The sequence below is a fragment of the Drosophila miranda genome (assembly GCF_003369915.1).
Source record: "Drosophila miranda strain MSH22 chromosome Y unlocalized genomic scaffold, D.miranda_PacBio2.1 Contig_Y1_pilon, whole genome shotgun sequence".
NCBI classification, from domain to species: domain Eukaryota; kingdom Metazoa; phylum Arthropoda; class Insecta; order Diptera; family Drosophilidae; genus Drosophila; species Drosophila miranda.
Genome location: NW_022881603.1, coordinates 520,758 through 548,190, shown reverse-complemented (window position 1 = coordinate 548,190; position 27,433 = coordinate 520,758). Strand labels below are relative to the sequence as shown.

General features: G+C 47.3%; 3 protein-coding genes and 4 pseudogenes across 3 annotated transcripts; all 7 read left to right on the top strand.

Moving 5' to 3' along the window:
* Window positions 1–954: 954 nt before the first annotated feature.
* Window positions 955–1,320, top strand: LOC117190114 (probable cytochrome P450 12a4, mitochondrial). Its single transcript, XM_033395200.1, has one exon. It carries the CDS (start codon window positions 955–957, stop codon window positions 1,318–1,320), a length of 366 nt encoding a protein of 121 aa, XP_033251091.1.
* A 52-nt stretch (window positions 1,321–1,372) lies between these two features.
* Window positions 1,373–2,341, top strand: LOC117190113 (annotated as a pseudogene).
* Window positions 2,342–2,642: 301 nt separating this feature from the next.
* LOC117190112 lies at window positions 2,643–6,348 on the top strand (annotated as a pseudogene).
* A 943-nt stretch (window positions 6,349–7,291) lies between these two features.
* LOC117190111 (probable cytochrome P450 12a4, mitochondrial) lies at window positions 7,292–7,951 on the top strand. Its single transcript, XM_033395199.1, has 3 exons — window positions 7,292–7,359; window positions 7,418–7,766; window positions 7,826–7,951. Exons 1-3 carry the CDS (start codon window positions 7,292–7,294, stop codon window positions 7,949–7,951), a joined length of 543 nt encoding a protein of 180 aa, XP_033251090.1.
* A 1,472-nt stretch (window positions 7,952–9,423) lies between these two features.
* Window positions 9,424–12,375, top strand: LOC117190110 (annotated as a pseudogene).
* A 1,000-nt stretch (window positions 12,376–13,375) lies between these two features.
* Window positions 13,376–14,786, top strand: LOC117190109 (annotated as a pseudogene).
* A 4,324-nt stretch (window positions 14,787–19,110) lies between these two features.
* LOC117190108 lies at window positions 19,111–21,265 on the top strand. Its single transcript, XM_033395197.1, has 2 exons — window positions 19,111–19,777; window positions 21,252–21,265. The coding sequence occupies exons 1-2, from the start codon at window positions 19,111–19,113 to the stop codon at window positions 21,263–21,265; spliced, it is 681 nt and encodes a 226-aa protein (XP_033251088.1).
* The last annotated feature ends 6,168 nt before the right edge of the window (window positions 21,266–27,433 follow it).

Sequence of the window (27,433 nt, the reverse complement as noted above, 5' to 3'; positions counted from 1 at the left end):
ACAATATCAATAGCTGTCATAGAGAACGAAGTATTGATAATGGCATGGAAGAGGATCTACCTTTGAACATGTAGAACCTAGAAACATAAAAATCAATAAGGAACCACATTATATAGCTATCATATGAACGACGTTTTGATATTGGTCCTGTTTCAGACCTACCTTTAAACATGTAAAACCTACAAACATAAACATCAATAAGGCTCTGAATTGTTGACATGGAAAGCTTACCTTTCCAAACAATTGAAGTGTTCATATCTCTTGGTAAGTGCTGTAGATTGTATATAATTGTTTACCAGCGAATTTCTAATCAATTGTGCAACTGATTAGATATCATATTTGCAAGTCATCATGATACTCAAACATTTTCTAGGGAATGGTGGGGTATATTTTATTTGACTTCGTTTAAAAAATGGAAAAAAATCCTATAGAAAATTGATTCCCTTAAAAGTTACAATCATTTGTGCGTTAAACATGGCGATGGAATAGCTATTAAAATATCGATAAACTGAACTTTAATTCCTGCACATCAAAAGTAATTCCATATTACTTATATTATGATTATACGAATGATTTTTCATCTCTTTAATCAATTCCTGCAATGATTTCATTGCGTAATATTTATGCGAACTTTACCAAATCGCCTTTTCTGCGCCTCAGTTGAGTTTTTGTTGCGGACGAGTTAAGATCATAGAAAAGGCAAAAATATGTTGAAAATCCGTAGTGGAATTGCCGTAGCTCACAAGCAAGTGGCGGCCGTCTCTTTCAGTGGACAGCAGGTTAGAGGATAGAAGCTGGCAATGATTTGGTATGTAAAATGCCTCAATACCGATCATTTCCAGCGCCGGCAGACCACAGCTGCTGCAGCTCTAACCCGAGACGATGCAGAGTGGCAGCAGGCGCGTCCCTTTCAGGCAGGTGCCTCGGGCCAATTTGATATCTCTGATTCCCAAAATGTTCATGAACAAGGACCTTGCGGAGTTGATAATGGCCATGCGCGAAGACTATGGCAGCATTCATGTTGTGCCAGGCATCATGGGAGGACCTCCCATGTTGAGTACACACAATCCCAAGGACTTCGAGGTAGTATTCCGGCACGAGGGCACGTGGCCAAATCGGCCTGGCGCCGACGCTCTTTTGTACCATCGGCAGACGCACAGAAAGGATTTCTTTCAGGGCGTCGAGGGCGTCGCACCCACCCAAGGAAAGGCGCGGGGCGACTTTCGATCGGCTGTAAATCCAGTCCTCATGCAGCCCAAGAACGCGAGGCTTTACTACAAGAAAATGTCCCAGGTCAATCAGGAATTTGCGCAGCGGTAGGCCATTCCACAAATGTGTTTCTTTAAATACTTAAAAACTGTTTTCCATTTAAAGCATTAAAGCCATCCGTGATGCCAGCACTCTAGAGGTTCCTGATAACTTCATAGACACCATCAATCGCTGGACCCTGGAGTCAGTCTCCGTCGTGGCATTGGACAGGCAGTTGGGACTGCTGAAGGAGTCGAACAAAAGGATCGAAGCCACAAAGCTTTTCCACCTCTTGGAAGATTTCTTTAACGTATTGGCATATATTGATGAGGCGGTAGAGCGATTGGAGAAGGAAGCCAAAGAGGGTGTTGTCCGTCCTGAGAACGAGCAGAGTGTACTGGAAAAGCTGCTCAAGGTCGACAAGAAGGTGGCCACAATCATGGCCATGGACATGCTAATGGCCGGAGTTGATACCGTACGTACTCTGCAGATCACGTAATAATCAGAGATTGATATAATTCGATATTTTTTCAGACCTCTAGCACATTTACAGGGGTCATTCTCTGCCTTGCCAAGAATCCCGAAAAGCAGGCCATACTCCGAGAGGAGGTGATGAAGATACTACCCCACAAGGACTCGGATTTCACGGAGGAATCCATGAAGAACGTTCCCTATTTGCGTGCCAGCATCAAAGAGTCGCATCGGATGTTGGCTGGCTATTATGAATGCCCGAGTTCTCAATCGGGACAGCGTTTTGAGCGGATACCAAGTGCCAGCTGGTACCTGTGTGTCGATGGTTCCCCTGAGCTTGCTATCAAGCGAGGAGCACTTCCCCAAGGCTGCTGAGTTCCTGCCAGAACGTTGGATTCGTAACGCCACAGACTCCAACGGGCAATGCCCGGCAAATGACTTGAAGCTGAAGAATCCGTTTGTGTTCTTGCCCTTCGGATTTGGACCCCGGATGTGCGTTGGAAAGCGCATCGTGGACATGGAGCTCGAGCTGGGCATCGAGCGGCTCCTTCGGAACTTCAACATCGATTTCAATCATCCCACGGAGAACGCTTTCCGCACCTACCTGATCAATTTGCCCAACAGTAAACACATTTCTCATCCTAAATTATCTTTAAAACTGGAAAACCTTGAAGGAACTTATTTGCAATATAAAGTAGGTGTTTTTTTGGCCGCACGTCAATCAGAATCAACTTGTTTTGTGCTTTGAGGCATGAGGCAAATCAAGAACACAAAATTTTCATTGTGCAATTTGTGCCAACACGAGAGGCGTCACTTATCTGTGCGGAGGCATTTTCCTTGAGCAACACATTGTGCAATCGAAATCCTGCACACATCACATAAATTCCTTCCATTCGCGAATACAAGACCCATTCCTATTGGCTATGGTTGACCCAACCTCCATCAAGGGAGAGATCCTTAAGATGACTGGCGAGCATGTGGAGCAGCTCCATTCAATGTGGTCCCTCATGTTCGAGCCGAAGACATGCGAGGACTTTCTGCACAAACTCAAGGCGCACACGGAAATTTTCTATACGAATCTGCTGACCGAGTCGCGGGAGAAGCAGGCGGCCATCCTGGATGACATAGCCGCACTCCGAGCCGAGGCCAGCGACCTCACCCGACTCCTCCATGAGACGGTGGACATTGGTCAGAGGCCCGACGATGTGCCACTGATCATATGGCAGCTGAAGCTGGACAAAAGCATTGAGCATCTGCGCGAGGAGCTCTCGAAACGTCGGGCGGAGATCGGGGAGCTGCTGCTCCAGCAGGAGCAGCTCTGCGAAGAGCTGGGCGCACTGCCGCTCCCTCTACTGGCGGACCCGCTGCCCCTGCCCGATGAGATGGACGGCTTTCGCGACCATCTCGACAACCTGCGCTCTCAGCGCGCAGTGCGCCAGACGGAGCTGGAACAGCTGAGCAAGGCCATCAAGCATGACATGAAGATGCTCGAGCTGATGCCCCAGACCGATGCAGAGGATCGCCTACTGAACGATCTGAGCCACAATCTAACACCAGAGACACTAGAGCGGCTGCGGCAGATGCGCAACAGTTATGCCGAGCAGATCCAGGAGCTGCGCTCCAAAATCCATGACATGCGCGAGAAGATCTACGTGCTTTGGGATCGCCTCCAGGAGACGGACGAGAGCGCCATGCGACGAGTGCGCGAGTGCACCGAGAATACGCAGCGCACCTATGACATCCTCCATTCGGAGGTGCAGCGCTGCCAGGCACTGCGCAGCCAGAACCTCAAGACGTTCATCGAGCAGCTGCGCGTCGAGATAAGCAAGTGGTGGGATCTAACGCTCAAGAGCCAGCAGGAGCGCAAGCGTTTCTCCAACTACTACAATAAATATTACAACGAAGACCTGTTGGAGCTGCACGAGCTGGAGCTGGATGATCTGAGGAGCTTCTACACGTGCAACAAGGAGATTTTCGATCTGTACGAGAGCCGTGCAGAACTTTGGTCCCGCATGCAGGCTCTAGAGGCAAAGGCCAACGAGCCGAATCGTTTCAACAATCGTGGCGGCCAGTTCCTTAAAGAGGAAAAGGAACGCAAGGCCATCACCTCGAAGCTGCCCAAGATTGAGCAGCAGATCACTGAACTGGTGCACGCCTATGAGGTGCAATCGCATGGCCCGTTTCTGGTTTATGGCGAGAACATACTGTAGCTGATGGCTGGCGAATGGGAGAGCTATCGGCAGGCCAAGCAGAGCTCGGCCCGCAAGAAGGCCCCGCCCACCACGAGGACGGGCAGCAGCAGCAAATTGATGATGCCACCGCCGACTGCCGGTTCAACGGCCCCTCGCACGCCCCGAATTTTGAAGAACATGTCCTCAATGTCGACCTCGACAATGTCGTTGCGCAAGACCCCAACAATCCAGCTGATCACTCCCAATATGACCAAGAGCACTGGGAATCTGCACAAGCGACTGAATCCATCAGCAGCCGCCAGCTCTTCGGGGTATCGGACTCCCAACGCCAAGCGCAGCCTCATGAGCTCTCTGAATTCGATACGCCCGTCGCCGTCTACAGCACAGCGGCTGGCCAACAGCCAGCTGAAGGCGTCCAAGTCGCCACTAAAGCGGGTCCGCGTCCTGGACAACACATTGCGTCGCACCGGGGGATTGGGCAGACGCAGCATTGGCACACGCTCGAACAAGAAGCCACGCACAAAATCAGCGGTGCCGGATACAAGATCGCCCACCGATTCCGAGTATATGACCGATGAGACCACTGAAAATGACCGCGAAGCCGGGATCTCCTATGAAGAATTGGTGCCCACGAGTCGCTCCTCAGTGCTGCCCGTCGGCGGGGCTCAGCATCAGCGCAATCGCGTGGCGGTGCCACGAATTCGCCATGTCCTCGTAAACCACAATTCGGTGGCGTCGGCCGCCAACACACCGTCAAAGCAGGCGGTCAATCAGGAGAAGAGGCCTCGATTTGGCAATCAATTGAAGCTCCCATCGCCACGTGAAAGTCGCATGTGGCCGAATCCACGATGAAATTATTGTTATACCCGATACTCAAAATGAGTATTGGGGTATATTAGATTTGTGGTAAAAGTGGATGTGTGTAACGTCCAGAAGGAATCGTTTCCGACCCCATAAAGTATATTTATTTTTGATCAGCATCAATAGCCGAGTCGATTGAGCCCTGTCTGTCTGTCCGTCTGTCCGTCCGTCCGTCCGTCCGTCCGTCCACTTCAGCGCCTAGTGCTCAAAGACTATAAGAGCTAGAGCAACGATGTTTTGGATCCAGACTTCTGCGATATGTCACTGCTACAAAAATATTTCAAAACTTCGCCCCGCCCACTTCCGCCCCCACAAAGGACGAAAATCTGTGGCATCCACATTTTTAAAGATACGATAAAACCAAAAACGCAGAATCGGTGAGGATGACCATAGCTTCTACAGTGCAAAATCTGAACCAGATCGAATAATGATTATAGCCAGAATCAAGAAACCAATTTCATTCTTTCTCGCTCTGTCTCTAACACACAGGTTTCATGGTCGGTTTTGTCAATTGCAAAATATGAGTTCAAGGATCTCAGAACCTATAACAGCCAGAGCAACCAAATTTGGTATCCACACTCCTGTGATATCGGACCTTGACCGTTTCGTGTCCAAATTTCGCCACACCCCTTCCGCCCCCGCAAAGGACGAAAATCTGGGGCATCCACAAATCTCAGAGACTATTAAAGCTAGAATAACCAAATTTGGTATCCGCACTTCTGTTAGATCTCACTATAAAACGTATATCTCAGAATTTCGCCCCACCCTTTTCCGCCCCCACAAAGGACGAAAATCTGTTGCATCCACAATATTGCACATTCGAGAAAACTAAAAACGCAGAATCATAGATAATGACCATATCTATCAGATTGCTGAATCTGGATCAGATCAGATAATTTTTATAGCCAAAAGGAACAAATCAATTTGCACTGGCTACGCTGCACCCGACGTCACGCTTAGACTGATTTTCTGTCTCTCTCGCACGCACTCTTTGTCGTGTCGTTTAATATTAGCGGCGTCTGCCGGAGGAGAGCCGTACTGACTTAGTATCGGGTATAAATTTAGAGTTGCGGTCTCCGCAGCAACTCACAACGTTCCCCCTCGTTGGAATTTTTATTTGCGTTTTATGTTTGATTTCATTTTTTGTACCTTTATCTGTTTATCTCTGTTTCATTTATTTTCGATGTTGGCCCAATAAAAATTAAATTACCTTCAAGAAGGACAACCGAACCAAAAAAAAAATAACAAGATATAAAAAAGCGCTAAAGAGTAGCTTGTTTATATAATTATCAGGCCCAAAACTTTCGGCAGTCTACCGACCATTCCATGCCCAATAAATTAAATTGGGCAAAAAATCTGATGCCATAATTATGGCGATTTATTTGTTTCATTTCATTGAGAGTCAGATCAATCATAATACTATATTCCTAGATTAATATGCAAGTCGATTTAGCCATGTCCGTCTATCCATCTTATACCTGTTTCTATTCAAACTAGTCTCTCAGTTTTGAAGCTCATTAAGTTTCATGAATACACAGATCATTCGTCGAAACAGAGCACATCGAATGACATATAAACGAAGTATCGATAGAACCTGCAAATATAAACATATATAAGGAACGACAATATCAATAGCTGTCATAGAGAACGAAGTATTGATAATGGCATGGAAGAGGATCTACCTTTGAACATGTAGAACCTACAAACATAAAAATCAATAAGGAACCACATTATATAGCTATCATATGAACGACGTTTTGATATTGGTCCTGTTTCAGACCTACCTTTAAACATGTAAAACCTACAAACATAAACATCAATAAGGCTCTGAATTGTTGACATGGAAAGCTTACCTTTCCCAACAATTGAAGTGTTCATATCTCTTCGTAAGTGCTGTAGAACCTGTATATAATTGTTTACCAGCGAATTTCTAATCAATTGTGCAACTGATTAGATATCATATTTGCAAGTCATCATGATACTCAAACATTTTCTAGGGAATGGTGGGGTATATTTTATTTGACTTCGTTTAAAAAATGAAAAAAAATTCTATAGAAAATTGATTCCCTTAAAAGTTACAATCATTTGTGCGTTAAACATGGCGATGGAATAGCTATTAAAATATCGATAAACTGAACTTTAATTCCTGCACATCAAAAGTAATTCCATATTACTTATATTATGATTATACGAATGATTTTTCATCTCTTTAATCAATTCCTGCAATGATTTCATTGCGTAATATTTATGCGAACTTTACCAAATCGCCTTTTCTGCGCCTCAGTTGAGTTTTTGTTGAGGACGAGTTAAGATCATAGAAAAGGCAAAAATATGTTGAAAATCCGTAGTGGAATTGCCGTAGCACGCACGAGGGCACGTGGCCAAATCGGCCTGGCGCCGACGCTCTTTTGTACCATCGGCAGACGCACAGAAAGGATTTCTTTCAGGGCGTCGAGGGCGTCGCACCCACCCAAGGAAAGGCGCGGGGCGACTTTCGATCGGCTGTAAATCCAGTCCTCATGCAGCCCAAGAACGCGAGGCTTTACTACAAGAAAATGTCCCAGGTCAATCAGGAATTTGCGCAGCGGTAGGCCATTCCACAAATGTGTTTCTTTAAATACTTAAAAACTGTTTTCCATTTAAAGCATTAAAGCCATCCGTGATGCCAGCACTCTAGAGGTTCCTGATAACTTCATAGACACCATCAATCGCTGGACCCTGGAGTCAGTCTCCGTCATGGCATTGGACAGGCAGTTGGGACTGCTGAAGGAGTCGAACAAAAGGATCGAAGCCACAAAGCTTTTCCACCTCTTGGAAGATTTCTTTAAAGTATTGGCATATATTGATGAGGCGGTAGAGCGATTGGAGAAGGAAGCCAAAGAGGGTGTTGTCCGTCCTGAGAACGAGCAGAGTGTACTGGAAAAGCTGCTCAAGGTCGACAAGAAGGTGGCCACAATCATGGCCATGGACATGCTAATGGCCGGAGTTGATACCGTACGTACTCTGCAGATCACGTAATAATCATAGATTGATATAATTCGATATTTTTTCAGACCTCTAGCACATTTACAGGGGTCATTCTCTGCCTTGCCAAGAATCCCGAAAAGCAGGCCATACTCCGAGAGGAGGTGATGAAGATACTACCCACAAGGACTCGGATTTCACGGAGGAATCCATGAAGAACGTTCCCTATTTGCGTGCCTGCATCAAAGAGTCGCATCGGATGTTGGCTGGCTGTTATGAATGCCCGAGTTCTCAATCGGGATAGCGTTTTGAGCGGATACCAAGTGCCAGCTGGTACCTGTGTGTCGATGGTTCCCCTGAGCTTGCTATCAAGCGAGGAGCACTTCCCCAAGGCTGCTGAGTTCCTGCCAGAACGTTGGATTCGTAACGCCACAGACTCCAACGGGCAAAGCCCGGCAAATGACTTGAAGCTGAAGAATCCGTTTGTGTTCTTGCCCATCGGATTTGGACCCCGGATGTGCGTTGGAAAGCGCATCGTGGACATGGAGCTCGAGCTGGGCATCGAGCGGCTCCTTCGGAACTTCAACATCGATTTCAATCATCCCTCGGAGAACGCTTTCCGCTCCTCCCTGATCAATTTGCCCAACAGTAAACACATTTCTCATCCTAAATTATCTTTAAAACTGGAAAACCTTGAAGGAACTTATTTGCAATATAAAGTAGGTGTTTTTTTGGCCGCACGTCAATCAGAATCAACTTGTTTTGTGCTTTGAGGCATGAGGCAAATCAAGCACACAAAATTTTCATTGTGCAATTTGTGCCAACACGAGAGGCATCACTTATCTGTGCGGAGGCATTTTCCTTGAGCAACACATTGTGCAATCGAAATCCTGCACACATCACATAAATTCCTTCCATTCGCGAATACAAGACCCATTCCTATTGGCTATGGTTGACCCAACCTCCATCAAGGGAGAGATCGTTGAGATGACTGGCGAGCATGTGGAGCAGCTCCATTCAATGTGGTCCCTCATGTTCGAGCCGAAGACATGCGAGGACTTTCTGCACAAACTCAAGGCGCACGCGGATAATTTCTATACGGATCTGCTGACCGAGTCGCGGGAGAAGCAGGCGGCCATCCTGGATGACAGCCGCACTCCGAGCCGAGGCCAGCGACCTCACCCGACTCCTCCATGAGACGGTGGACATTGGTCAGAGGAAGCTGAAGCTGGACAAAAGCATTGAGCATCTGCGCGAGGAGCTCTCGAAACGTCGGGTGGAGATCGGGGAGCTGCTGCTCCAGCAGGAGCAGCTCTGCGAAGAGCTGGGCGCACTGCCGCTCCCTCTACTGGCGGACCCGCTGCCCCTGCCCGATGAGATGGACGGCTTTCGCGACCATCTCGACAACCTGCGCTCTCAGCGCGCAGTGCGCCAGACGGAGCTGGACCAGCTGCGCAAGGCCATCAAGCATGGCATGAAGATGCTCGAGCTGATGCCCCAGACCGATGCAGAGGATCGCCTACTGAACGATCTGAGCCACAATCTAACACCAGAGACACTAGAGCGGCTGCGGCAGATGCGCAACAGTTATGCCGAGCAGATCCAGGAGCTGCGCTCCAAAATCCATGACATGCGCGAGAAGATCTACGTGCTGTGGGATCGCCTCCAGGAGACGGACGAGAGCGCCATGCGACGAGTGCGCGAGTGCACCGAGAATACGCAGCGCACCTATGACATCCTCCATTCGGAGCTGCAGCGCTGCCAGGCACTGCGCAGCCAGAACCTCAAGACGTTCATCGAGCAGCTGCGCGTCGAGATAAGCAAGTGGTGGGATCTAACGCTCAAGAGCCAGCAGGAGCGCAAGCGTTTCTCCAACTACTACAATAAGTATTACAACGAAGACCTGCTGGAGCTGCACGAGATGGAGCTGGATGATCTGAAGAGCTTCTACACGTGCAACAAGGAGATTTTCGATCTGTACGAGAGCCGTGCAGAACTTTGGTCCCGCTTGCAGACTCTAGAGGCAAAGGCCAACGAGCCGAATCGTTTCAACAATCGTGGCGGCCAGCTCCTTAAAGAGGAAAAGGAACGCAAGGCCATCACCTCGAAGCTGCCCAAGATTGAGCAGCAGATCACTGAACTGGTGCACGCCAATGAGGTGCAATCGCATGGCCCATTTCTGGTTTATGGAGATAACATTCTGGAGCTGATGGCTGGCGAATGGGAGAACTATCGGCAGGCCAAGCAGAGCTCGGCCCGCAAGAAGGCCCCGCCCACCACGAGGACGGGCAGCAGCAGCAAATTGATGATGCCACCGCCGACTGCCGGTTCAACGGCCCCTCGCACGCCCCGAACTTTGAAGAACATGTCCTCAATGTCGACCTCGACAATGTCGTTGCGCAAGACCCCAACAATCCAGCTGATCACTCTCAATATGACCAAGAGCACTGGGAATCTGCACAAGCGACTGAATCCATCAGCAGCCGCCAGCTCTTCGGGGTATCGGACTCCCAACGCCAAGCGCAGCCTCATGAGCTCTCTGAATTCGATACGCCCGTCGCCGTCTACCGCACAGCGGCTGGCCAACAGCCAGCTGAAGGCGTCCAAGTCGCCACTAAAACGGGTCCGCGTCCTGGACAACACATTGCGTCGCAGCGGGGGCAGATTGGGGATTGGGCAGACGCAGCATTGGCACACACTCGAACAAGAAGCCACGCACAAAATCAGCGGTGCCGGATACAAGATCGCCCAGCGATTCCGAGTATATGACCGATGAGACCACTGAAAATGACCGCGAAGCCGGGATCTCCTATGAAGAATTGGTGCCCACGAGTCGCTCCTCAGTGCTGCCCGTCGGCGGGGCTCAGCATCAGCGCAATCGCGTGGCTGTGCCACGAATTCGCCATGTCCTCGTAAACCACAATTCGGTGGCGTCGGCCGCCAACACACCGTCAAAGCAGGCGGTCAATCAGGAGAAGAGGCCTCGATTTGGCAATCAATTGAAGCTCCCATCGCCACGTGAAAGTCGCATGTGGCCGAATCCACGATGAAATTATTGTTATACCCGATACTCAAAATGAGTATTGGGGTATATTAGATTTGTGGTAAAAGTGGATGTGTGTAACGTCCAGAAGGAATCGTTTCCGACCCCATAAAGTATATTTATTCTTGATCAGCATCAATAGCCGAGTCGATTGAGCCCTGTCTGTCTGTCCGTCTGTCCGTCCGTCCGTCCGTCCGTCCGTCCGTCCGTCCGTCCGTCCGTCCGTCCGTCCGTTCACTTCAGCGCCTAGTGCTCAAAGACTATAAGAGCTAGAGCAACGATGTTTTGGATCCAGACTTCTGCGATATGTCACTGCTACAAAAATATTTCAAAACTTCGCCCCGCCCACTTCCGCTCCCACAAAGGACGAAAGTCTGTGGCATCCACATTTTTAAAGATACGATAAAACCAAAAACGCAGAATCGGTGATGATGACCATATCTTCTACAGTGCAAAATCTGAACCAGATCGAATAATGATTATAGCCAGAATCAAGAAAACAATTTCATTCTTTCTCGCTCTGTCTCTAACACACAGGTTTCATGGTCGGTTTTGTCAATTGCAAAATATGAGTTCAAGGATCTCAGAACCTCCACACTCCTGTGATATCGGACCTTGACCGTTTCGTGTCCAAATTTCGCCACACCCCCTTCCGCCCCCGCAAAGGACGAAAATCTGGGGCATCCACAAATCTCAGAGACTATTAAAGCTAGAATAACCAAATTTGGTATCCGCACTTCTGTTAGATCTCACTATAAAACGTATATCTCAGAATTTCGCCCCACCCTTTTCCGCCCCCACAAAGGACGAAAAACTGTTGCATCCACAATATTGCACATTCGAGAAAACTAAAAACGCAGAATCATAGATAATGACCATATCTATCAGATTGCTGAATCTGGATCAGATCAGATAATTTTTATAGCCAAAAGGAACAAATCAATTTGCACTGGCTACGCTGCACCCGACGTCACGCTTAGACTGATTTTCTGTCTCTCTCGCACGCACTCTTTGTCGTGTCGTTTAATATTAGCGGCGTCTGCCGGAGGAGAGCCGTACTGACTTAGTATCGGGTATAAATTTAGAGTTGCGGTCTCCGCAGCAACTCACAACGTTCCCCCTCGTTGGAATTTTTATTTGCGTTTTATGTTTGATTTCATTTTTTGTACCTTTATCTGTTTATCTCTGTTTCATTTATTTTCGATGTTGGCCCAATAAAAATTAAATTACCTTCAAGAAGGACAACCGAACCAAAAAAAAAATAACAAGATATAAAAAAGCGCTAAAGATTAGCTTGTTTATATAATTATCAGGCCCAAAACTTTCGGCAGTCTACCGACCATTCCATGCCCAATAAATTAAATTGGGCAAAAAATCTGATGCCATAATTATGGCGATTTATTTGTTTCATTTCATTGAGAGTCAGATCAATCATAATACTATATTCCTAGATGAATATGCAAGTCGATTTAGCCATGTCCGTCTATCCATCTTATACCTGTTTCTATTCAAACTAGTCTCTCAGTTTTGAAGCTCATTAAGTTTCATGAATACACAGATCATTCGTCGAAACAGAGCACATCGAATGACATATAAACGAAGTATCGATAGAACCTACAAATATAAAAATATATAAGGAACGACAATATCAATAGCTGTCATAGAGAACGAAGTATTGATAATGGCATGGAAGAGGATCTACCTTTGAACATGTAGAACCTAGAAACATAAAAATCAATAAGGAACCACATTATATAGCTATCATATGAACGACGTTTTGATATTGGTCCTGTTTCAGACCTACCTTTAAACATGTAAAACCTACAAACATAAACATCAATAAGGCTCTGAATTGTTGACATGGAAAGCTTACCTTTCCAAACAATTGAAGTGTTCATATCTCTTGGTAAGTGCTGTAGATTGTATATAATTGTTTACCAGCGAATTTCTAATCAATTGTGCAACTGATTAGATATCATATTTGCAAGTCATCATGATACTCAAACATTTTCTAGGGAATGGTGGGGTATATTTTATTTGACTTCGTTTAAAAAATGGAAAAAAATCCTATAGAAAATTGATTCCCTTAAAAGTTACAATCATTTGTGCGTTAAACATGGCGATGGAATAGCTATTAAAATATCGATAAACTGAACTTTAATTCCTGCACATCAAAAGTAATTCCATATTACTTATATTATGATTATACGAATGATTTTTCATCTCTTTAATCAATTCCTGCAATGATTTCATTGCGTAATATTTATGCGAACTTTACCAAATCGCCTTTTCTGCGCCTCAGTTGAGTTTTTGTTGCGGACGAGTTAAGATCATAGAAAAGGCAAAAATATGTTGAAAATCCGTAGTGGAATTGCCGTAGCTCACAAGCAAGTGGCGGCCGTCTCTTTCAGTGGACAGCAGGTTAGAGGATAGAAGCTGGCAATGATTTGGTATGTAAAATGCCTCAATACCGATCATTTCCAGCGCCGGCAGACCACAGCTGCTGCAGCTCTAACCCGAGACGATGCAGAGTGGCAGCAGGCGCGTCCCTTTCAGGCAGGTGCCTCGGGCCAATTTGATATCTCTGATTCCCAAAATGTTCATGAACAAGGACCTTGCGGAGTTGATAATGGCCATGCGCGAAGACTATGGCAGCATTCATGTTGTGCCAGGCATCATGGGAGGACCTCCCATGTTGAGTACACACAATCCCAAGGACTTCGAGGTAGTATTCCGGCACGAGGGCACGTGGCCAAATCGGCCTGGCGCCGACGCTCTTTTGTACCATCGGCAGACGCACAGAAAGGATTTCTTTCAAGGCGTCGAGGGCGTCGCACCCACCCAAGGAAAGGCGTGGGGCGACTTTCGACCGGCTGTAAATCCAGTCCTCATGCAGCCCAAGAACGCGAGGCTTTACTACAAGAAAATGTCCCAGGTCAATCAGGAATTTGTGCAGCGGTAGGCCATTCCACAAATGTGTTTCTTTAAATACTTAAAAACTGTTTTCCATTTAAAGCATTAAAGCCATCCGTGATGCCAGCACTCTAGAGGTTCCTGATAACTTCATAGACACCATCAATCGCTGGACCCTGGAGTCAGTCTCCGTCGTGGCATTGGACAGGCAGTTGGGACTGCTGAAGGAGTCGAACAAAAGGATCGAAGCCACAAAGCTTTTCCACCTCTTGGAAGATTTCTTTAACGTATTGGCATATATTGATGAGGCGGTAGAGCGATTGGAGAAGGAAGCCAAAGAGGGTGTTGTCCGTCCTGAGAACGAGCAGAGTGTACTGGAAAAGCTGCTCAAGGTCGACAAGAAGGTGGCCACAATCATGGCCATGGACATGCTAATGGCCGGAGTTGATACCGTACGTACTCTGCAGATCACGTAATAATCAGAGATTGATATAATTCGATATTTTTTCAGACCTCTAGCACATTTACAGGGGTCATTCTCTGCCTTGCCAAGAATCCCGAAAAGCAGGCCATACTCCGAGAGGAGGTGATGAAGATACTACCCCACAAGGACTCGGATTTCACGGAGGAATCCATGAAGAACGTTCCCTATTTGCGTGCCAGCATCAAAGAGTCGCATCGGATGTTGGCTGGCTATTATGAATGCCCGAGTTCTCAATCGGGACAGCGTTTTGAGCGGATACCAAGTGCCAGCTGGTACCTGTGTGTCGATGGTTCCCCTGAGCTTGCTATCAAGCGAGGAGCACTTCCCCAAGGCTGCTGAGTTCCTGCCAGAACGTTGGATTCGTAACGCCACAGACTCCAACGGGCAATGCCCGGCAAATGACTTGAAGCTGAAGAATCCGTTTGTGTTCTTGCCCTTCGGATTTGGACCCCGGATGTGCGTTGGAAAGCGCATCGTGGACATGGAGCTCGAGCTGGGCATCGAGCGGCTCCTTCGGAACTTCAACATCGATTTCAATCATCCCACGGAGAACGCTTTCCGCTCCTCCCTGATCAATTTGCCCAACAGTAAACACATTTCTCATCCTAAATTATCTTTAAAACTGGAAAACCTTGAAGGAACTTATTTGCAATATAAATGTAAGATTAATAATAATGTATCGTTTATTAATAGTGTTGTTCGAAAAAGAGTACAAAGTGTATGATTTAAGATGTGCAATTAATGAGTCTGTTCTTCCGACTTTTTGTTCAACTTTCTGCTTCTACTTCCAACAACCGACTCCCGTATCGATAACCCCTTATCGGTTAGGTCTTTTAAACATCGGTTAAGTCTGGTTATATCGGTTAGGTCTTATCGATGGTATCTTAAGTTCAAATGTTAATTTAGATGGGATAGTGCTAACTGCTTGATACACTGTCCTTTACATTCGGCCCTCCTGCTCATCTTCATCTGTCCCAGATGATAATATATCATCGTTCTCTGAGACAAAACGCCATAGCTTCATATTGTCACTGCTCGTTGCTGTGATATTTGGCCCCTCGACTTGACCAACCTTTCTGATTCCCAACAGGTAGTGACGAAACTTCTTGAGTGCGAGGTATGCAGCTTTGACCTCCAAATAGTAACTGTGACGTTTGGACTCGGCTTGTGTAGTCTTTTTACTCCAATAGTAAATCGGGTGGAAATTGCCATCAAACTGCTGCAACAAAACTGCTCCGAAACCTTCTTTGGATGCATCCGTGTGGAGTTCCGTTGGCGCTTCTCGTGAGTATAAATGTAATACAGGTGCGATTACAAGCAGATTCTTTAAGGTTTGTAGCGATTGTTGCTCTGCTTCGCCAATGTTGAAAACTGCTTCCTTCCTGAGTAGATTCGTGAGCGGCCGGGCAACTTGTGCATAGCCAGGGATGAACTTTCTGAAAAAGCCTGTGAGTCCCAGAAATGCTTGAACTGCTTTAATGTCTTTGGGCGTAGCAAACCGACTGACAGCTGCTGTCTTCTCTTTGCCGGGCCAGATTCTCCCGTCCTCAATGATATGGCCCAGAAAGCTAATGCGTGGCTGCATGAAGCTACATTTCTTCCACTTGATCTTTAGGCCAAACTGCGCAGCTGTCTCCAGGACCAACTTTGTCTTCCTCATGCATACCTCGGGCGACGCGGCGTAAACAATTATGTCGTCCATATAAAGCTGCATAATGTCAGAGTTGATTAATTCTTGAAAAATATAGCTTACGAACCGAATGAACGCAGCTGGCGAGTTCTTGAATCCGAAAGGCGCTTTATTAAACTCGAATAATCCCTCCTTTGTAACAAAGGCCGTATACGACTTGCTTTGCTGTTCCATAGGCACATGGAAAAATCCGTTTTCAAGGTCCATTATGGTAAACCACTTAGCCGACTGCAGCTCTTCCAAGACTTCCTCCATGATCGGGACTGGGAAGCAGTCCAGCAATACCATGCTGTTTAACTTCCTGTAGTCTACGCAAACTCTAAGTGTACCATCTTTTTTCTTCACGACGACAACTCTGCTCGCTACATTTGAAGACGACTTGCGCACGATTCCTTGCTCGATCCATTCTTCGACTTGCTTCTTTACGGCACTGGCTTCGTCTGTTGATAAACGACTCGGTGAGTGATGAAACGGCTTGATTAATCCGTCGGGAACTATCTTCAGTTGGATTGGAGACTGCTTTGCAACTTCTGTGGGCATTTGGTAACTGTTTCTTATCATCTGTTCAACGTCTTTTCGATATTGCGACGGAGCTACAAAGGATGACTCTTCAGTTACATTATATATAAGAGCATGCTCATCTATTGGCACAGGATCTGCGTCATGCTTCAAAAACGTGTATCCTTGCATATCAGCGACGAAACGGAACTTTTTAATGAAATCATGCCCCAAAAGTGCGTCGAAATCAATCTGGCTACTGGGGACTACTAAAAACTTCTGTGTGGTCTGCAACTTATCCACGGTAACTTGGTAACTTCTGCATTAAAGTATCCAACAGGCTTTGTTGATATCTGACCCAGACCGCGCAACATAGTTGTGCACTTCAAAAGTTTAACGTTTTTCAAGGTCTTCAACATACTCTCTTTGATTATGGTTACATCTGACCCTGTATCCACAAGACAGTCAACAACAATGCCGTTTATTTGAATTTTTTTCATGCGACTGCGATCCAAAATGACGCGAACTTTATCAACTTTATCAGCTTCATAAGGACAGTTACGCGAAATGTGACCATTCTGATTGCACTTAAAACACTTTGTTTCGGCTTTGCAGTCTTTGCGTTTGTGTTCTCCTGATCCACAGTTATAGCAATATTCTTTTTTACCGCTTTGCCCACTTTGCTGCTTGAAACTCGTTTTATGCTGTTCGTTATTGCCCTTCTTCTCCGATATGTTCAAACGATCGTAGATATCGAACTCTTCTTTCAAGGCCCTGAAGGTCTTACAGCGATACATGGCATACTTATACTCGTTTCTTATGTCCAGACCGTTTACAATATGGCTTATAACAGCCGCGTGTTCAACATGTCCGACTGCTGCTATTTTTCTCATCTGCAGCAAGTACTCGTGCATCGACTCACTACTTTTCCTCTTTCTTTCTTGCAGCAGCTTATGAATGTCTGCACTGTTATAGCTACATGTGAATTCATCCAATAATACGTTCTTGAGTTCCTCATAGGTGCACACGCATTCAGCTTCAAGGAAAAGCTTAGCTGCACCGGTCATTTTTCCTCTGGCCTGCACATACTTTTGCTTTTCAGTGAGCTCATATGCGTCGGCATTTTTTTCGAATATCTCAAACCATTTTTCTATGGGAATGAGACATGAGGCAAATCAAGCACACAAAATTTTCATTGTGCAATTTGTGCCAACACGAGAGGCTTCACTTATCTGTGCGGAGGCATTTTCCTTGAGCAACACATTGTGCAATCGAAATCCTGCACACATCACATAAATTCCTTCCATTCGCGAATACAAGACCCATTCCTATTGGCTATGGTTGACCCAACCTCCATCAAGGGAGAGATCCTTGAGATGACTGGCGAGCATGTGGAGCAGCTCCATTCAATGTGGTCCCTCATGTTCGAGCCGAAGACATGCGAGGACTTTCTGCACAAACTCAAGGCGCACGCGGATAATTTCTATACGGATCTGCTGACCGAGTCGCGGGAGAAGCAGGCGGCCATCCTGGATGACAGCCGCACTCCGAGCCGAGGCCAGCGACCTCACCCGACTCCTCCATGAGACGGTGGACATTGGTCAGAGGAAGCTGAAGCTGGACAAAAGCATTGAGCATCAGCGCGAGGAGCTCTCGAAACGTCGGGTGGAGATCGGGGAGCTGCTGCTCCAGCAGGAGCAGCTCTGCGAAGAGCTGGGCGCACTGCCGCTCCCTCTACTGGCGGACCCGCTGCCCCTGCCCGATGAGATGGACGGCTTTCGCGACCATCTCGACAACCTGCGCTCTCAGCGCGCAGTGCGCCAGACGGAGCTGGACCAGCTGCGCAAGGCCATCAAGCATGGCATGAAGATGCTCGAGCTGATGCCCCAGACCGATGCAAAGGATCGCCTACTGAACGATCTGAGCCACAATCTAAAACCAGAGACACTAGAGCGGCTGCGGCAGATGCGCAACAGTTATGCCGAGCAGATCCAGGAGCTGCGCTCCAAAATCCATGACATGCGCGAGAAGATCTACGTGCTGTGGGATCGCCTCCAGGATACGGACGAGAGCGCCATGCGACGAGTGCACCGAGAATACGCAGCGCACCTATGACATCCTCCATTCGGAGCTGCAGCGCTGCCAGGCACTGCGCAGCCAGAACCTCAAGACGTTCATCGAGCAGCTGCGCGTCGAGATAAGCAAGTGGTGGGATCTAACGCTCAAGAGCCAGCAGGAGCGCAAGCGTTTCTCCAACTACTACAATAAGTATTACAACGAAGACCTGTTGGAGCTGCACGAGCTGGAGCTGGATGATCTGAAGAGCTTCTACACGTGCAACAAGGAGATTTTCGATCTGTACGAGAGCCGTGCAGAACTTTGCTCCCGCTTGCAGACTCTAGAGGCAAAGGCCAACGAGCCGAATCGTTTCAACAATCGTGGCGGCCAGTTCCTTAAAGAGGAAAAGGAACGCAAGGCCATCACCTCGAAGCTGCCCAAGATTGAGCAGCAGATCACTGAACTGGTGCACGCCTATGAGGTGCAATCGCATGGCCCGTTTCTGGCTTATGGCGAGAACATACTGGAGCTGATGGCTGGCGAATGGGAGAACTATCGGCAGGCCAAGCAGAGCTCGGCCCGCAAGAAGGCCCCGCCCACCACGAGGACGGGCAGCAGCAGCAAATTGATGATGCCACCGCCGACTGCCGGTTCAACGGCCCCTCGCACGCCCCGAATTTTGAAGAACATGTCCTCAATGTCGACCTCGACAATGTCGTTGCGCAAGACCCCAACAATCCAGCTGATCACTCCCAATATGACCAAGAGCACTGGGAATCTGCACAAGCGACTGAATCCATCAGCAGCCGCCAGCTCTTCGGGGTATCGGACTCCCAACGCCAAGCGCAGCCTCATGAGCTCTCTGAATTCGATACGCCAGTCGCCGTCTACCGCACAGCGGCTGGCCCACAGCCAGCTGAAGGCGTCCAAGTCGCCACTAAAGCGGGTCCGCGTCCTGGACAACACATTGCGTCGCAGCCGGGGATTGGGCAGACGCAGCATTGGCACACGCTCGAACAAGAAGCCACGCACAAAATCAGCGGTGCCGGATACAAGATCGCCCAGCGATTCCCAGTATATGACCGATGAGACCACTGAAAATGACCGCAAAGCCGGGATCTCCTATGAAGAATTGGTGCCCACGAGTCGCTCCTCAGTGCTGCCCGTCGGCGGGGCTCAGCATCAGCGCAATCGCGTGGCTGTGCCACGAATTCGCCATGTCCTCGTAAACCACAATTCGGTGGCGTCGGCCGCCAACACACCGTCAAAGCAGGCGGTCAATCAGGAGGAGAGGCCTCGATTTGGCAATCAATTGAAGCTCCCATCGCCACGTGAAAGTCGCATGTGGCCGAATCCACGATGAAATTATTGGAATTTTTATTTGCGTTTTATGTTCGATTTCATTTTTGTACCTTTATCTGTTTATCTCTGTTTCATTTATTTTCGATGTTGGCCCAATAAAAATTAAATTACCTTCAAGAAGGACAACCGAACCAAAAAAAAAAACGAGGGGGAACGTTGTGAGTTGCTGCGGACACCGCAACTCTACGGTTATACCCGATACTAAGTCAGTATAACTCTCCTCCGGCAGACGCCGCTAATATTAAACGACACGACAAAGAAAGCGTGCGAGAGAGAGAAAATCAGTCTGAGCGTGACGTCGGGCGCTGCGTAATTGAAATTGAAAATTGATTTCTTGCTTTTGGCTACAAAAATGATCTGATCTGATCCAGATTCAGCAATCTGATAGATATGGTCATTATCTATGATTCTGCGTTTTTAGTTTTCTCGAATGTGCAATATTGTGGATGCAACAGATTTTCGTCCTTTGTGGGGGCGGAAAAGGGTGGGGCGAAATTCCGAGATAAACATTTTATAGTGAGATCTAACAGAAGTGCGGATACCAAATTTGGTTACTCTAGCCCTAATAGTCTTTGAGATTTGTGGATGCCCCAGATTTTCGTCCTTTGCGGGGGCGGAACGGGGTGTGGCGAAATTTGGACACGAAACGGTCAAGGTCCGATATCACAGGAGTGTGGATAACAAATTTGGTTGCTCTGGCTCTTATAGGTTCTGAGATCCTTGAACTCATATTTTGCAATTGTCAAAACCGACCATGAAACCTGTGTGTTAGAGAGAGACAGAGCGAGAAAGAATGAAATTGTTTTCTTGATTCTGGCTAAAATCATTATTCGATCTGGTTCAGATTTTGCACTGTAGAAGATATGGTCATCCCCACTGATTCTGCGTTTTTGGTTTTATCGTAACTTTAAAAATGTGGATGCCACAGATTTTCGTCCTTTGTGGGGCGGAAGTGGGCGGGGCAAAGTTTTGAAATATTTTTGTAGCAGTGACATATCACAGAAGTCTGGATCCAAAACATCGTTGCTCTAGCTCTTATAGTCTTTGAGCACTAGGCGCTGAAGGGGACGGACGGACGGACGGACGGACGGACGGACGGACGGACAGACGGACAGACAGACAGGGCTCAATCGACTCGGCTATTGATGCTGATCAAGAATATATATACTTTATGGGGTCGGAAACGATTCCTTCTGGACGTTACACACATCCACTTTTACCACAAATCTAATATACCCCAATACTCATTTTGAGTATCGGGTATAATAGCAAGATATAAAAAAGCGCTAAAAATTAGCTTGTTTATATTATTATCAGGCCCAAAACTTTCGGCAGTCTACCGACCATTCCATGCCCAATAAATTAAATTTGGCCAAAAAATCTGATGCCATAATTATGGCGATTTATTTGTTTCATTTCATTGAGAGTCAGATCAATCATAATACTATATTCCTAAATATTCCGTAGAAGGTATAACATAGTCGATCAAATAGCAGTCTATATTAAAAAAATATGGCAAATGTTTACAATTATTTCTGTTTGGCATTCGCACGCTCCCGCGAACGTGTTTTGGCACTCTCTCTCTCTCTCTCTTGTTCTGTTTGTGCTCTGTTATCGGTCAGCTCTTTTTGCAACAAAGCTCTCGCAGGCCTTTCAAATAGCTAGCTAATAGAATGATTTAGCAGTATAGCTCTGGCAGTGAAGGAATTAAGTTCCTAACAAGCAAAATGTTGAAAGTGCGCAGCGGTCTATCTATAATTCAGGCGCAAAAAGCAGCCCTCTCTGTCAGCAGTCCGCTGGTAAATATATAGTATACATATAGATCCGATATCACAGTGATATACGTTTTAAAATCTCTTGATGCAGAGTGGCTACCAGCTCGTCCCTTTGATCAGATTCCTCGTACAACTTTTCTGTCTACTGTTCGGAATTTTATGCCTGGAGGAAAATATAGCAAATTGGACATTGTGAAATTGTTCAAAGCTTTGCAAGACGACTATGGAAACATATTATATTTACCAGGTATGATTCTGGTCCGATGAGCTCGTGAGGTGGCTCAAAGGGGGCCTAGCTGAGGCCACCGGACGGGTCGCAGGTTGCGGATAGCGAACGACCTACCTATATACAGGTCATATAGGTAGGTCAGCTGCGAATAATCGGACATCCCTAGGGAGAGTACCGAAAATAAGCAGCCCCGGACAGCCAGCGGGTGTTCGCGAAGTAGCAACACTGACGATGCGCTTGTGGTGCCGCCTCGTATAAGTAGCTCACACACTCCCCTATCCCTACACACTACCTACCCACATCCCAACCCCCCACATTCAGCTCACACCGGGCCGGACTAAGAGTGTTATTCGACCCGTGCCGAGAGTCAGCCTGGCTGGGGGCCCGGTATATAAAACTAGCCCAGTCGTTAACGGAGAGCTCAGGGACTTGGCAGCCCCCTGTTCTAAGTATGCCTTATCCGGGCAACGTGGATCTCTGCCCGGACGGACCGTACCCCTTCTCTGCAGCTCGTGGGAAAAGAATGGAAGAATTTAAAAACAAAAAAATGAGTCTGGCACTCCCCAAATGCCAACAGGGAGCAATCCCAAACAGGGGAAGGCAGCGGCCCAAAGGCCTGGCCCGACCCGCAAATCAGCAGGGAAAACCTGCGCGGCGGAAGATGCTAGGGAGAGCCCAAAGGGGTCCCATCCCGGTGTCGGGGTGGGTGGTGAATTGGCTCCCAAAATACCTTGGCAGAGTGGCTATGCAATCCTGCGGCTGCTCTGCCTGCTGGTAAAGTGGCGGGTGATGAGTCACCATCTACTAGTGCCCAAGCCAAATCTTTTACATATGCCGATAGAAGGAGTGCTGGCAATATACTCCGTCGGCAGAACGCAAGCCAGATGTCCAGCCCGACGGACAAATGGATAAAAAAGGTTGAGTGGGCCTCGAAGGTGCTGCCGAACTTTGGCAAGGAAGCACCGAAGAAGGAAGCCCCTCAGCCAAAAAGGCAGCGCTCACAAGAGACTCCGGGGCCGACACCGAAGCGCTCCAGAGTGCTGCCTAGCACATCATTTGAGCAGATTGCCAGAGAAAGGACGCTGATTGGCGTCCTGGACAAAGGCAGCGCGGACTCCCGGATACCTAGAAACCAGTGGAAGTGGGTGGAAGCGGCACTGGCCGACCGCTGCTTCGAGCTGCTGGAAAAACAGCCTGGACCCCCCCCCGTCTGCAAAGACATGGGCTGGTACCAGGGCTGCATAAAAATCGTAGCCTGTGAAGACGAGCGCTCCGTACAGCTGTACAAAGCAGCGGTAGCGCAAGTCGGGGAAGTCTACCCAGGGGCGAAGCTCGTCGCTGTAGACTGGAGCGAAGTGCCCAGTAGACCAAGGGCGAGAGTCTGGGTGCCCGCCTCCATGAAGGAGCCGGAGCGCATCCTAAAAATGTTGCAAAGATGCAACCCCCACCTCCCAACAGCAGATTGGAAGGTGGTCAAAGTTGAGACGACACAGGGCCCCACAAACCAGGCGGTGGTCGTCCTCAACAAAGAGTCGCTGGCCCCGATTGAGGCTGCCAAAGGCGAGCTCAATTTTGGGTTCAGCTCTGTGACCGTAAAGGTCTACAAGTCGGATGCGGCGGCCGAGGCACGTCCTGTCGACAAGCCAGTTGAGCAGGACGCTGCCTCGGAGATCGAAGCACCCGACGATCACACAGAGATAGACCCAGAGGGCTACTCCACCGATGGCACGCTGAGATGCGACTTCGAGGCGATGTGTTGCCACGAGGAAGTCGAGGACGATCCGGATGCCGACATTACAGTGGTGGAGAACACTAAGGATGTCCTTGAGGCTCCTTCAGATCAATCTCCACCACTGTAAAGCAGCATCCGCTGCTCTTATACTCCGCCTCGAAGAGAGCGGAGCAGACGTAGCCCTGATCCAGGAACCTTGGATAGTGGGAGACAAGGTTTGTGGACTAGGGTCGAAGGAGTACAAGATAATTGTAGCTCAACATGAAGGTAAAACCCGCACCTGCATTCTCGCCAGAGAGCACCTTAATATCTTTCTGCTCCATAACTATAGCGATAGCGACAACACGGCGGCAAGCCTAGAGCTGAAAGGGACACATCTAAGGCTGATGTCGTCCTACATGGCCCATGAGGGAAACGATCCTCCCAACGACCTGGTTCGCAAACTAGCCAGCGACAGCGAGAGGTCGGACATAGACCTATTAATAGGTTGCGATGCCAACGCTTACCACACTCAATGGGGGAGCTCGAACACAAATGTAAGGGGTGAGTCACTTTTCAGCTTCATCCTCAACTCAAATCTATTTATTTGTAATCGGGGCAACGACCCCACTTTTATAATTAAAAATCGACAGGAGGTTATTGACATCACCCTAGTGTCTTCCAACCTGTTAGACATAGTCAAGAGTTGGCAAGTCCTTGATGACCACTCTTTCTCTGACCACAGATACATCGAAACCACACTATCCCTCGAGTGTCCGAAACCTAAGGACTATATTAATCCCAGGAAAGCCAACTGGGAAAAATATAGCTCAGCCCTGGAGGACTTACTCCCCTCCAAAGCACCATCATGCCCTGACACAAAAGACGACCTAGATCGCCTAGTGAACAGGTTCACAGAGGCATGCAACAAAGCCTTCGCGGCAGCGTGCCCCTCTAGCAAACCTAGGGGAAAAAGAAACCCCCCTGGTGGTCAAAACAAATAGACATCCTACGTAAAAGCTGCAGGACCCTCTTCAACAGGGCCAAAAGCGCGAACGAGGAGAGCCACTGGGCAGACTACAAAATCAGTCTGTCACTATATAAAAAGGAAACAAGGAAAGCAAAAAGGGCCTCTTGGCAAAAATTTTGCTCGGAAATTGAGGAAACGTCAGAGGCCGCAAGGCTTCGCAAGATTCTCTCAAAAACTAACCCCTCGGTAGGGTATCTTAAAAGGAATGACGGCACGTGGACTAACTCCAGTGAGGAGTCCCTGCAGATTCTACTAGACACACATTTTCCAGGGTGCACAACCATCGAGACGGCACATCTTCCAGGAGAGGGACCGGTAACCTCGATGGATCACATCCTCACAAAACGTAACATAAGCTGGGCAATAAACAGCTTCAAACCGTTCAAATCGCCAGGCCCAGACCAGGTAATCCCGGCCCAACTTCAGAAGGCCGGGGATACAGCCATCAGCTGGCTACAAGGTATCTTCAGGAAGATACTGGCTGTGGGTACAATCCCGCGAACATGGCATAAGGCAAAGATAGTCTTCATTCCCAAAGCTGGGAAAGCCTCGCACTCAGCTGCAAAAGACTTTAGACCAATCAGCCTATCGTCCTTCCTCCTCAAAACCTTTGAGAGACTCGTCGGGCTGCAACTGAGGACAACTATACACCCTCAGTTGCTGTCAGGCGCACAGCATGCCTACCGGAAAGGAAAATCCACGGAAACGGCTCTTCATGAAGTGATCTCAGCGGTAGAGAAATCTCTGCATCACAAAGAGTACTCACTCATAGCCTTTCTCGATATTGAGGGAGCTTTCAACAACGTTGTACCGGGCGCCATTACAGAAGCCCTGACTGACCTGGGGGTGGACCGTCACTTGGTGATGCTCATTGATCAATTGCTCACATGGATGACTCTTCAGTTACATTATATATAAGAGCATGCTCATCTATTGGCACAGGATCTGCGTCATGCTTCAAAAACGTGTATCCTTGCATATCAGCGACGAAACGGAACTTTTTAATGAAATCATGCCCCAAAAGTGCGTCGAAATCAATCTGGCTACTGGGGACTACTAAAAACTTCAGTGTGGTCTGCAACTTATCCACGGTAACTTGGTAACTTCTGCATTAAAGTATCCAACAGGCTTTGTTGATATCTGACCCAGACCGCGCAACATAGTTGTGCACTTCAAAAGTTTAACGTTTTTCAAGGTCTTCAACATACTCTCTTTGATTATGGTTACATCTGACCCTGTATCCACAAGACAGTCAACAACAATGCCGTTTATTTGAATTTTTTTCATGCGACTGCGATCCAAAATGACGCGAACTTTATCAACTTTATCAGCTTCATAAGGACAGTTACGCGAAATGTGACCATTCTGATTGCACTTAAAACACTTTGTTTCGGCTTTGCAGTCTTTGCGTTTGTGTTCTCCTGATCCACAGTTATAGCAATATTCTTTTTTACCGCTTTGCCCACTTTGCTGCTTGAAACTCGTTTTATGCTGTTCGTTATTGCCCTTCTTCTCCGATATGTTCAAACGATCGTAGATATCGAACTCTTCTTTCAAGGCCCTGAAGGTCTTACAGCGATACATGGCATACTTATACTCGTTTCTTATGTCCAGACCGTTTACAATATGGCTTATAACAGCCGCGTGTTCAACATGTCCGACTGCTGCTATTTTTCTCATCTGCAGCAAGTACTCGTGCATCGACTCACTACTTTTCCTCTTTCTTTCTTGCAGCAGCTTATGAATGTCTGCACTGTTATAGCTACATGTGAATTCATCCAATAATACGTTCTTGAGTTCCTCATAGGTGCACACGCATTCAGCTTCAAGGAAAAGCTTAGCTGCACCGGTCATTTTTCCTCTGGCCTGCACATACTTTTGCTTTTCAGTAAGCTCATATGCGTCGGCATTTTTTTTCGAATATCTCAAACCATTTTTCTATGGGAACCGATTTTCCATCACAATCGCTCACAACTTTTGTAAAATTATCTGGAGCGATCTTCATTTCTCGTTGCTCATCGCAAAGCAGTTTCAAACTTAGCAACTTTATCATTTGATCAATCTTGTCATCAGTATTGTTTTCCGCATTTTCAAAATCTTTCATCTCGTTTGCACTCGGGCGCGACGTTCCTGGTACAGCTTCTTCCTTCTCTCTCTCTTTCCAGTGCAACGGCGGCGGTGTTTGCATCATTTTGCGGCTCTTTTCGACTTGTGTCTGTGTACCCGACGAGTGCTTGTCTTTTCTGTTTATAAGTGTGTATCACACACAACGTGTCTGTGCGTGTTTTTTCTGCTTGTGTACGTACTGCGCACGGACAAGGCGACGCTGCGGCGCGACAATGAATTTCACAATTTTCCAACCGAATTAAACGACCGATCTTTTATTAAACTCCGTGTCTACTGTTAGGCTCTCAGAATTTGGATTGTTCAACTTAATGTTTATAGCCACCAACAACAACTTTACAACTTTATGTAGCTACAAACAACAACTTTAACAACTTTTCAACAATACTCTTCTTGCATCAGCTTCTGCTTTCTTCTGTTTTTCTTTTTCACACACTCCGAGCTCTGTATTCGACGCGGACGAGCCCCCAAATGTAAGATTAATAATAATGTATCGTTTATTAATAGTGTTTTTCGAAAAAGAGTACAAAGGGTATGATTTAAGATGTGCAATTATTGAGTCTGTTCTTCCGACTTTTTGTTCAACTTTCTGCTTCTACTTCCAACAACCGACTCCCGTATCGATAACCCCTTATCGGTTAGGTCTTTTAAACATCGGTTAGGTCTGGTTATATCGGTTAGGTCTTATCGATGGTATCTTAAGTTCAAATGTTAATTTAGATGGGATAGTGCTAACGGCTTGATACACTGTCCTTTACATAAAGTAGGTGTTTTTTTGGC